This window comes from Uloborus diversus, chromosome 2, assembly GCF_026930045.1.
Source record: "Uloborus diversus isolate 005 chromosome 2, Udiv.v.3.1, whole genome shotgun sequence".
Lineage (NCBI taxonomy): Eukaryota > Metazoa > Arthropoda > Arachnida > Araneae > Uloboridae > Uloborus > Uloborus diversus.
This window is the reverse complement of record NC_072732.1, coordinates 155,761,736-155,774,982: the sequence shown is the minus strand read 5'-3', so window position 1 is coordinate 155,774,982 and position 13,247 is coordinate 155,761,736. Positions and strand designations below refer to the sequence as shown.

Below are 13,247 nucleotides of genomic sequence, written 5' to 3'. Positions count from 1 at the left end.
AAATATTATCACATTTTTAAGCAGAAATTGGTTTTACTGAAATGTCCAAGCTCTCTGTACACTTGCCCCACTGTGCGCCTGCTTGTGAGCATGTAAAAGTGAGCACTCTTCATCCGTGGCGTAGCGAGAAAAAGTCCTTGTGTGTGGGGGGGGGGGGGGGAATTTTTTTCTGAAGTTAAAAGTAAAGCTATGCCCTCGAGTTTATACACACACATACATATATATATATATATATATATAATTTTTTGGGGCTCATGGGGGGGATTCTAACCCCCTTATCCCTCCCCAAGGCTACGCCACTGCTCTTCATTTAATTAATTAAAAACCGCTTTTCTTCGAAAATAGTTTTCTCTCCCAATTTCAGCATATACATAGTGATTAGTGAAAACAGATCAATTAATCAAAATCCAATTATCCATCCGAATTTTTTGTTATATGAATGGGGTCCGGTTCAAACTGATTCGGATAATCGGAGTTCCATTGTATTCTGTTTGCGTTCCTTCCGAATAAAGACTAACGTGACGTCGAAGACGACATTTAGCTAATTCAATGAAGTACACCTGTTGGTTGCTATTACACCTGTGGTAAGAAAGGCCGGGTATCACAGTCTGTTTGTTGACTGAATTATAATCTTATTCTCTTGCTAAACCCCTTTCCTTCTCAGCCCCTTTGTGTGGAGTCACTTCCCTCCCTCCCACCTCCGAATTGGTAGAAAAGTCTTCTCGCGCTCTAATTACCATTCATTATCCCTACTCCAACACGTGCGTGCTCTCACAATGGAAGGACAGGGAGAGAAAGACTCCTGTCAATAAGATGTCAGTCTTGCCCGAAGACATTTGAAAGAATTCTTCCTGGAAAAATTTCTGGGATTCATCAGAGCCCAGCTGCTTATACTACGTGGGAGTTAACATCAAGAGAGGATTTCGAACTTTGGTTTTTCTGGGAATTTTTGTGAAGTTCTTTTAAATCCAGCAGGTCCCGACTTGCACCACATGGGACCATAGATCTATGCATGGGACCCGTGACAAACCAATCGCTTGGGGAACCGTCTTGCATTCGGACCCGTAGGAAGATTTGGGGCTCAAAGAGCGAAGCCGAAATTATCCGGAAAAGAAATTTTTGAGCTTCGACTTGTTTCAGATAGATAAAATAAGATAAGATAAGATAAAATTTATTAACAAACAAAATACACATACATAACAGTAAGCAAAATTAAAAAAGTAAAGTTAAAAAACTTACAAATTATAAAACATAAATTACAAACTTTATAACAAAACATTAAGAAAATCTTGACTATAGTTCAACACGAGTCAGTATTAAATTTAACACTAAAGAGCGCCAAAGGCACTGTCCGCAGTGTTTTTTAATTGATTTAGTATGGAGTACAAACACAAATATGTATTAACAGAAATATTTACAAATTAATTTTACACAAGTAGTAAAAATTTTACACAGAACAATTATTGGACTGTTTGACTCCAGAGAAAAAAAAACACAATAACTCGCATTGAAACATTCAATAGTATAAAAATTACAATACAAAATCCACCTTGTTTGGCAAGTCAGTATATTTTATTAGCTAAAAGTTAATTGCTGATACAATGTCATTATTTTGTATATATTCATTGACCCCTTTTTTATATTTTTTAAAGTTCTTCTCATTCCTAACATCTTCCGTTAGTTCATTAAACAGCCGCGGTGCCAAGTAAAAGAATTGTTTTTTAATAATCGTTTTATTTGGTTTTATAACTTTATATTGTTTACCTGAAATTCGAGTATTATATTGTTTTTCATTAATTTCAAACCAGTTATTGTTGTTATGCAAAAAATACAATATTCTCTGTGCATATATTTCTCTGATATTATAGATTTTCTCTGACTTTAAAGTAAATCTGTTCATAATAGTTTTATTAAATAATTTTAGAAATATGTTGCAAAAGAGTGAGCTCAGAATGAATACATACTTTCGGCATCAGGCGCCAATTTGCCAGAACTAGTGATAAAGTATATCATATTATTACTCATTTGTCACTCATATATATTATTCATTGATAATTTTTAAACTTGAAGCTTTCATCATCTTTTTTTAAATTTGTCTTTGTTAGTTTTATTTGAAATATTTTCTATTCCGGAGGGGAGGGGGAGGCAGTTGCCCTCCCTTGCCAACATCTGAATATTACTATGAACCAGAATATTAAGCTTGTGAGACCCTTCTCCCTCCGTTTACGACACCCTCCAAAATCAAAAGCTGGAAACTGCCCACGAATAGTTTGTTGATCCCCTTAAAATGTTATAACTTAGACTCGTCACTTAGAGGTACGATATAGTGGCCACAAAGACCTAGATTTTTCCAAAACGTTAACAATGCATACAGAAATTGATCAAAGAGCAGGGGCGACCCGTTTGAAGGTCACGGTGACCTTCCATAAATTTCCTTATTCGGCAAAAATGTGGAGAAGGTACTGAAGCAACATAAGGCACTTTTTTTTTAAACTTATTTATTTAAATGTATCTTCTTGTTAGTTGTTTGAATGCTTTTTTTTCTTTTTGAGATTAATTATAATAGTTCAAATTCTCTTTTCAAAAAAGAATATATATATATATAAATTATTACTGAACTACTTTTATCTCAAAAAAAAAAAAAAAAAAAACCTTTAGACTATCTTACTGTAATTAAATAAAGCTCTTTTGGAAAATAAAACATTTTTATACAAATAGAAACTCGTCCAAAATTTCAATGGTCACATGAAGGCGATTTCAGAGGCAAATGGTAAAAATAAATAAATAAATAAATAAATTTAAAAAAAAAATCAAACACATCTGAAATTTATACGAAAAGAATTGCGATTTGCATAAAGAAACAAAGAAGTATTTGAATAAGTTCTCATTTTCCCATGTCAACGAAGACGATTAATTAAAATAATGGGTATTATCTTACGGAATCTACTCGCTCAAGGGAGTTAAATAACATTTTTAGACGTGACCAGGTGTGCAAGACTCAGAAACACACCTGCAAACTAACTCCTAAAGTATTTTCCCACGCAAGTCCAGACTAGTTGAAACATTGCTTAATAGATGGCGGTACCACAACAACAACAACGTACTGAAATGATATTGCAGCTGCCAAGATACGTTGGAGAAACAGCTGTATATAAAAGTAATGCTTGAGAAAAGTTTCTTGGCTTTCCAAATTATTTTGATTGACGCGTGCAACTGTCGTAGCGCTTCCCATTGGGCGCTCCTTTTACAATTAGATACAGGAGTGAGCACCCGTGATTGGCCGACGAGAGCGTGACGTCGGTAGCCCCACCTCCATCGTTCTAAATGTTTAAAGACCAGCAGAGCTGGTTCTGTTTATCATAGCTCTTTCAGACGATGATAGGTAAACACCTCTGCTCTTGGATACTCTGATTCTGCGATTCTATTTCTCCGTTTATATTATCATTTGTGTGCGGCTACTTTTATTTGTGATCTGTTCCGATTTCATTGATCGACAGCATGAAGGCACAGTGTGATATACAAATGGCCACCAAGCAAATGGATTCCAAAATTCTGAAAAGCCGATCTCCAAAAGACGTGACGCACGAAGAGATGCAATCCCTTCTGTCCAAACTGAAGAACCTTGTTCCAAATATGCCCAGGAATAAGAAACTATCCAAATTGGAAATAATTCAGTACGTGATTGACTATATTTTGGACTTGCAGATCGCTTTGGAAACACATCCTGCTGCATCTAGGCCTAATACCACAGTCTTAGCAGGAATTAGCCCCAGCAGGCAGCCCTTGGGAGTATTATCTCCAGCAATTAATACCTGTGCAGCACAAGAAGTAAGTACAAATTATGTTATTCTGTTTGTTAGAAATGCATAATGTATAATGCTCGCTTTGATCGGTAATGTTTATGAGTAATAAGTGATAATTGTTTGATTGTTTTTTGACTTGAGAAAGAAGAGATCGTTAGTTTTAATTACTAAGGTCGACGAAATTTTTAAAAGATAGACAATTTTCTAAAAAAAAGAAAAAAAAAATGCTCAGTGCATTTAATATTTGTTGGTATGTTTCAATATAAATTGTAAACAAAACAGATATATATTCAAAATCAATTAATATTTTCCCTTCCTAATTCAAGGGTCTTTTTTTTTTTTTTTTCAATTTGCGATATTTGTTCAAGATACTCTAATTTCTAACTTACTAACAATGTTAAATAATATTATTAACATTAAAAGCAAAGAAAACTTTCTCTCCCTTAAAATATTTGATCGCTTGTTAATATTATTTAATTTTGAATGTTAACTTTAAAGAGTAAAAAGTAGATAAAAAAAATATTGCCTTGAATCAAAGAGTTGAGCAAGTAAAACCTAAAAAATTAGTGTAGAGAAGGTGATGAATGTCAGTGTGTCAAATAATTACATCAATGACTGGTGTAATGCAATGTTTTTAGAAATTTGAATATCATACGTTTTGTTTTATGTAGAAAACAAACTAGAGTGGTTTTAATTCTTAAAAAGTACTTTTTAATAGCATTTTTATTTTACATGAAATTAATTTATCAACGTTTCCCTGCATCTGATCGATCGATCGATCTTATGTAGTGCGGCAGCGCCATCTGTCGCGTTACAGCGCAGATGGCAAATTTAATAAACTTCCCCCAAAATTAAAACGGAACCCGCTGGTGTAACGAAAATGTCCGTTGCGCCCCTTTCTCAGTGGGGACAATTTCGGCAGATGGGCATGCTATCAGAAAGAGGGTTATTGATCAGCGATGGGACCAACTGATTATTTCAAATCCCTTGTTGATTTACATCTGCTATAAAATAATCCCATCTGCGTACTTTTTGCTCTATTTTAAATGGCCTTCGATGGTTAAGTTTTGTCAAAACCACAATTGTTTACATAGCTGAAGAGGTCAATGGAAAAACAACTAATTCCGCTTTTTGATGAAATTTTTTTGTTTATGTTGTATTCATACGTTTTATAGCTCATATTAATTTTAACAAATTGAATATATGTTATTTAACACTAATTAAACAGAAGTTGCTTTTTCAAATTTTATTTCCTTTTTAAAATGTCATTTTAATTGTTAGTGAATTTTCCTTTATTTGAATATTGAATCAGAAAGTTTTTTCAGTGGCTTCTTCCAACGCTAAAATTAATTTTGATTCCTACGCATGTTTTGGATTGTGTATACCTTTCACTATCAAAGTTGCATACAACGATTAATTTTCGTGCTGAAAAAGTTGCGACTTCGTTATTATTGGTGTTTTAATATTTTGTCGTTCTTGAAACTTAGGAATAGGGTGTTTTATTTTTCTGTATTGAACCAGCCCTCTCATTTAGAAACTTAATTGGCACTGATCCACTTTTTCCGTCGCACAGCTGTGCGATACATTATTTTGACGAATGTTAGGACGATAGATTTAGAGTGTTGCGGCGGGGAATTTTTCATTCAATAAGCAAGCTTTCACCGTATCTGTTGCGCCAGGTGCGTTCTGACTCAACTTTCAGAATGCGTCATGCCATCATTCTTTTTTTAAAAAATGCGTTCCTCTTTTCCTTTACGAACTTGGCACAGATCCTATTTTATTTTTCTTTTTCTTTAGTGCGCCTCTTTTAAGCGTCTTATTGATTTTCAAGCTCACCACGTTGTTAATTTCATTTCACGCAACTAACTTGAGAAAGATGAATTATTTTTTAATGGATACATAGGCTCATGATTTCACTAAAAATTTGTGTAAGGTATTTCAGTTGTAAGAAACGACAGTGGTATTAAATCCAAGTCTGTCATTTCAAATTTTTCGGGGGGGGGGGGGACTACAGCAACGCCCACTTATAATTGATCGCTTGAAGGTAGGGGGCAATTGGCTCCCCTGAATGACGAGCCTGATTGATCCCTACATTTACGGCATTAAAGAAAGGATTCTTTCTGATACTTTGATTGAATAATTTATTTTTCAACAAGTAGATGCGTTATTCCGTAGATTTTTAGGAAGTCGTACCAGTTTCCAGATAAATTTCCAGAAGTTTACCAAGAGAAGGAATTGTTAATTTCTTCCCCAATGGAAAAGGACTAAATCTATTCCCTCCCCGATCTGAAATTGATTTGTATTCCCTACCCGAATAATTTTTTCTGGCTACTCAATTGTTTATTTTTAATTCTAGTGCCATTTGTTTGAAAACCGCTGTCAAAGTAGCGCCTTAAATATTGTCAGATGTTTGCACTTTCTCTAGGGAGAAGAGGGTAGGGTAGGTGAATTGTTATTTTTAGTAGCATCTGTTTTTCAGAGCAATGAGTCATGAACTTCCTCATGTTGGGACTTCTTTCTTTAGTTTATTGCTTTTTGCACTGATGAATTTCAGTCATTTTATAATATTTTTCACGCAAAAACTAGATAAAATGATATGAATGAGTTAGCTTAACTATTCATATAAAATAACAAGTTCTGGTAGACTAAGAACTAACTTGATTTACAATGAAGTAGAGAGTAAGCGTTGCTTCACATAGATGTTCCATTTAAATTCAGAGTTTAATTAGTTACACCTATGTTGCAAATATGTTATGCTTGTACTGTTATGCTGTGATTATCGTCTTTAGTCTAAATGTTCTTTTTTCTCTCTTTCCAGGTAAATCAAACAGAAAAAGTCCCTATTATCATCGCAGAAGTGATTAGTGCAAACCGACCGGTTTCCTGCTAATTGTTAACCCTGTGTTAGTTGGACTTTTCAATGTTGCAAAGACTGTTTCAAAAACAAATCCAAAAAATGCACGCCGTGAGGACAATGTGCATTAACTAGTCTTATAATTGTGAATTATGTAGCTGTTGTTTATATATTTTATATTTTGCTTTGGCATAAAAGATCTCACTTGTTGGTTTATGTTACATTCAAGAAGTTTCTGGAAAGCTCAAAATGGACTGAAATTCAACTGTGTTGTAAACAAAAATAGCTCTCACTTACATGCCATTGATGTTTTTATAATGTCTCATTGTAGCATCAAATTCACGCAATAGCATATATTTGCATATGAAGTAAGGGTTAGAAGTTCACTTCTTTCTCTTTTATGTTCCTATATTGAAAAAAAAAAAGCCCCATCAAATGTTTTGATTTTTAATTCGTTTTATGTAAAAAAAATCAAAGTTATTAGAGCTTTTTCTGTTATACTGTTTATATAACAATATTCGCTTTTAAGAACCATGTAATATTGCTACTTAATGTCACTGATTTGGTAACTACTTATTTTTCATCAAAGTTAGAACAAATTTATTTGCATCAGTTTTTTGAAATTTTGTTTTAAGTAAATAGTATCAAATGTAAATAGCATCTGTTTCACAAATGGAGCCATAGTATGGAATTTGTAATAGATTTGGTGTTGTTGGTATATTGTCTTCTACTCCAGTGTTCCTTAAATTAATAGGTGATTACTTTATACCTGGTATCTTGATTTCACATTTATGCAGAAGTAGGTCTGTGTACAAATGGTTTTGTGATATTTGTCTGGCCTAGCCAGATTTTGTACAAATGTATGGAAAATTGTAAAGTATAAAGTTAAAAATTTTAAAAATAAATGAAGAAAATTATTTAGAATTGTAAATTGTGTACTGTTTATATACTCATCTTCATTTCAGATAAAAAGAAATCTTTTTCCAGATTCATTTCAGATAAAAAGAAATCTTTTTTCAGAGATAAAATTACAATTTTCAGGATTATTTACAGGATATCTGGATTATTTTAGCTGGATTTGCAGGTAACGTACTAATTAAATTATCACAAATGGGATTTTAGAAACAATTTTGCTCCAATTAGTAAAATCATGTGAATTTTAACACCCAGGAATGAAATTGAGAATTTAAATGTTTTCATTATCCTTGCAGTCTGCATTAATTTCTCTGTTACATAGTATTTTAAAATTAATATAAAATAGGAAAAGGCTAAAATGGCATAAATCAACTTTAAATTTCTAGACTTTTAAACTTATCTTGTAATTTTATACTATTTGGAATTAAGTTGTATGAAATTGTTTAAATCAAATGCTCTAAACAGTATAAAAAAATGTATGAACTTAAGTTGACTGTCCAGGAATCGAATTTGCTTTTACTTGGATCATGAATTCAACTCAAAATCAGTTTTCAAAACCCTACCAAATATATTTCGGAAAAAAAAAAGGAATTAAAAAAAAAAAAAAAAAAAAACCACACTGAGGAGAAAATATTTTTTGTTTAAAAATAATTATGCTACCTATTAAAAATGCTGCACCTTTTATCTTTTCCATGGAATAAAATAAGGTGTTGTTATAGTTTAGCTTTAAAACTAGAGTAAAATTAAAAGATAAATTATTAGTTATTTTTCATTATAACATTGAAATGAACTGAAACATACTTCATCTAGTTTTAATTAACTGAAGCGTATGGCTGCCAAAGTGGGTACCTCCAAAAACATTTTTTAAGGAAAAATTCAAATTGCTCACTACAAAACATGTATGAGTGACAACTTTTCCTCTTCAGTTTAAACAATTTTGAAACTTTCTGACTGTCTGCCTCAGACCTAAGTATTGAAAATAAAAAAACTGAAGAATTAAAAGAAAAAAAAAGCATTATGAGAAGAAATGGAAATGGAGATACCTTTCAAGAATTCAAAGTAAATAGGTACAGGTTGACCTGCTTGGTTTTTAGAATAAAGTAATATTAATTAGATTTGCAAGCGATGTTTTTGTATTAAAGTTTAAAACTGGGAGTGAAACGTTGAAAAAAGAAAAAGCAATGTTTCTACAATTTTAAACTCTGAAAATAAAAATAAATAAATAAATAAATATATATATATATATATATATATATATATATATATATATATATATATATATATATATATATATATATATATATATATATATATATATATATATATATATATTTATAATATTGAAAATTACTTAAAAGTTTTATGGGCAAATCAGACAGCTTGAAAGTATTAATTGGAAAGAAGTAAGTTAAAGAAATATAAACATCGTAGATTAAAAATGTATTTGTCTTAAATCAAACAAATGAATTGAACAGGCGTTAAAAAATATGTTTTGTCACATTGAAAAGAGTTTTAGATCTAGTGCCATACGCATGAATATTTAACCTACACTTATACTATTGAAACGAATCGATTCTGATCTTTTTTCTTAAATCAGAAATTCTGATTTATGAATTAGACTGTCTGCTAAGGCTTTATCTCCTACATGGTTAGAAAAGAAGAAATTGCTCCAAAAAAAAAAAAAAAAAAAAATGGAATATGCAATCAGAACCATGTTAATGCCATTGGAACAATAATCAGAAGGTTACAGATTAGTAACTAATAAATAAGCCACTATAAAAACACATATGAAACAAGCAGTTATTAATTTGCTTTGCAGGATTGAATTTAGCTACATCCATCAAACGAATGTGATTATAAATAAATAAAAAAGGATTCTAGATGATTAAAAAAATGGAATTAAAATAAAGTTAATTTAGTCATTTTTTAAAAAAATTGCATTAATACAGTCAAAATTCAGAAAATTTTGAGATGGTTATAATGTTGCGTCAGTCTTTACTCCCCCTCAAATGTTTTGAATACTCCGATATAAACTAATGTTGACTTTTTTTTTTCGGCACAATAACAAACAATTTTAATTTTCTTTTTCATTCAACAAATATTTTAATCTGGGGTGAAAGTTTTCAATCTATTGCTCTATGAAAAAAAAAAGAGACATCCAGAAAAAAAAAGCTTTTTTTGTTTTTTTAAATTTGAATTAGGGGAAGGTGGGGCAAAGTAAAATGGTTAAGATAACTGAGTTTTTTTCAAAATGAACAAATTGAAAATTTGTTTTGAAACTCACAATACACAAAGAAAGAACACTATTTTATAATAAAACATGCGTTGAAACAGTATTTTTTATTTTTGGTAGCAAATTTTATTTCATGGGGCAAAGTGAAAAATTAAATATTTTTCGAATAAAATATTTTTTATTCTATTACTAGTTTTACCCACACGGCTTTGTTCGTAATAGAAAAATTAAAAGGTCTTTTGGTTCGCCTGTATATTTACAAATAATGTCTGATGAATTTTCTCGCCAATTGGCTTGTACCCATGTTACGGTTCCACGTTATGATGATTTCGTATCTCGCCAATTAGCTTGTGCCCATGTTACGGTTCCACGTTATGATAATTTCGTAATTTACTCGTCCATCTTATGATAATTTTGTTCTTAAAATTGGAATAGAAAAAGAACCACATCGATTTTTCGAAAAATCGCTTCGATGTGCACACTTCCATGCTACAAACTAACTTTGTGCAAAATTTCATGAAAATCGGCCGAACGGTCAGGCGCTATGCGCGTCACAGAGATCCTGACAGACAGAGAGAGATCCGGACAGACAGAGAGACTTGCAGCTTTATTATTAGTAAAAATAAAACATATTTTTTATCAAAAAAAAAAAAAAAAAAATCAGCAAATAAAAGGTTTAATGAATAAATGAAAAAATTAATGAAACAATAAACAAATAATTAAATGACTAAATCAATTAATGTATGAAGAAAAACAAATGAGCGAGTTCAAGATTGAATGAATTAGAAAATTACTGAATGATTGAATAAATAAGTGAATTACTAAATGAAGGAATGAAAATGAATTAATTAGTAATAAATGAAAATGTAAGAGATTCATATTAAATGATTGAATGAGTAAACGAAACGAACTATTTCACTTTGCCCCATCCACTTTGCCCCGCATGCACTTGACTAATTGTACAATTTGTTTAAAATACAAATAAGCTTAATATTAACTAAATTATTGTTGCATTGAACATTAGGAGGTCTCAATTAATATTTAAAATGTTAATAACAATAACTTTATCATTTTATAGTTACAAAAATATTTTTTGACTTACAACAAAATATTACAAGATGAGTATAATTTTTTTAAAAATTATCTGTATTATCAAATGCTTTAATCTTTTTTTTGCTGACTGGAATAGACTATATCTGGTACTACATAGTTTAAATAATACCAGATAGGTTGAGCTAAAAGCAGAGAAAATATTCTACCATTTCACTTTGCCCCATGTTCCCCTACTACTACTGTATTCAATCTTTTTATTCACTGACAAAAAAATTAATTATTCTTGATTAAAGTAAGACAGTTAGTTATAAGTATGAGAAGCTCTGTATTCAATCTTTTTATTCAAATCTAAATTTAATTAGGGACAAGTCAACTTCAAAAAAAAAAAAAAAAAGGAATTATTGCAACTTTCGTGATTTTAATATTGTTAACATCTTTTGATTTTTGACTTCTGAAATATTTTAATTTCTACAAACATATGTAAATGGAGAAATTTTGATTTAAAAAAATAAATAAATTTATTCTGTTTTTGTTAGCATGCACATACAGTGGCTCCCAAAAGTGTTCGTACACCTACGACTTTCAATAAAGTAGGCCCCTATGCATTGGTTATAGAATCAATATTTCGGAATAGGTATTTAATTATAAGATCTATGATCCATTTTTAACAAAACGACACTAAAAGTTTTAATAAAACATGAAAACTTCATTTTTTAAGAATCAAAAACCAGAAAGTGCCGGAAATTTTATCCCACAAAAGTCTTCGTACACTTTGACAAAATTAGAAAATAATCGAACTTTTTACAAAATTATTATTTAGTAGAATATCATGCAGTATCAACAACAGCTTTTAAACGTCTGGGAATAGATTTCATTGTTTTTTCTTTCTTTTTTTATGTAATTTCTGAATAAGTGTTCAGCCGCACTTCGAGTCTTACTGTTTCTAGTTTGCTTTTCGTTTCAATGGTGTATTTTCGTAATCTAGCCACCAGATATCTCCAAATATGTTCCATTAAGCTCAAATCCGGCGATTGAGGAGATATTTTTAAGTTTGAGGACAATTTTTGAGGCACCAAACGCAAACGTGTACTTCTTATCGTTATTTTGATAAAAACACAAAGTTGTTTCCGATTGCCAAATTTTGGGCTATTAGTTTAAAATTGTTTTTTGAAATATTTAAATGAACAGCATAATTCATTATTTCATCAAAAAATTCAAAATTTCCAAGTCCTGATGCTGTTATGCACCCTCACACAAGAACACCTTCACCGTCCTGATTAACTGATCCAGCTAAGTTCTTAAGATTAAATTACTCATTTTTTTCCTCTATTAACATTTATAACAATAATTTAACCCAAAATATTGATTTTTTTTTCCATCTAGAAGTAAGACGTTGTCCCAAAACATTTTGAGCTTATTTATCATTGATTTTACGACGGAAAGCGTAAGTCTGTTTTTCGCACGAACAAGAACATTTCTGCGGGAAGAAGTCCTCTTTAATCTAGCCAATCAGAGAACTTGGCGAACAATTTTAGGTGAAAATTAAATGTAAAATGTTTCATTCAATTCTGCAGAAACTTTTGCAGCGCTCAAATATGTATTTTTCATAATTTTTTTAACTGTAAACCTCCGATCACGCTTTGTTATCTTTGCCAGTTGACCTTTTCTTACCTTGTTTTCGATCCGATTCTTGTCTATCAAGCACTTCACTATGGAATGGTATAAATTAACTAATTTAGAGACATTTCAAACCAATTTATGGCTACTGTGAGAGAAAAAAAAATCAAATTTCGAATCGTGTTTGTTATTTTCTACGCATACCTGCCATTTAAAAATAATAAGTAGAATATTAGGGAATAAATAAACAAAAAATTGAAAGTAAATGACTTTACAGTGTCATTACAATGCAAAAATAATAATAAAAAAAAAACTACATATGATAGTTTTAATCATGAATTTATTCGAAAATATTTCAGTGTACGATGACTTTTGTGGCGTATTTTTTCTCTGTCTCATCGTTTTGTGACAAATTTCAAAAATAAAATTTGGCAATATTTTGGAAACAAAACAAAAACTACTGGGTTTTATTCAGAATGGCATAGGAATGGTGTGAAAAAAAATTGGACCATATTCGAATTCAATTTTGCGTTATTTTGTTTTTACTACAAAATTTCAAAGTGTACGAACACTTTTGGGAGCCACTGTATAAAGGTCCAATGTACTATTGATCATGAGACCGATACTTTCCTCCATGCTTTCAGGCAGGGGCGTTCCAATTAGAGGTGGATGTCACCTCCACTCTAAAATTTCATTATTCGCCAAATTTTGTCTGACAATTCGGCAATTTTTGGAGACAGAATAGCATTTTTGTAATTTTTTAAATTTGTTT

The 13,247-nt window shown here is 31.0% G+C and overlaps 1 protein-coding gene across 1 annotated transcript; it reads left to right on the top strand.

The window, feature by feature from the left end:
- Positions 1-3,322: 3,322 nt before the first annotated feature.
- On the top strand, positions 3,323-7,577 carry LOC129216102 (DNA-binding protein inhibitor ID-2-like). Its single transcript, XM_054850256.1, has 2 exons — positions 3,323-3,828; positions 6,622-7,577. Exons 1-2 carry the CDS (start codon positions 3,499-3,501, stop codon positions 6,691-6,693), a joined length of 402 nt encoding a protein of 133 aa, XP_054706231.1. The 5' UTR covers positions 3,323-3,498; the 3' UTR covers positions 6,694-7,577.
- Positions 7,578-13,247: the final 5,670 nt, after the last annotated feature.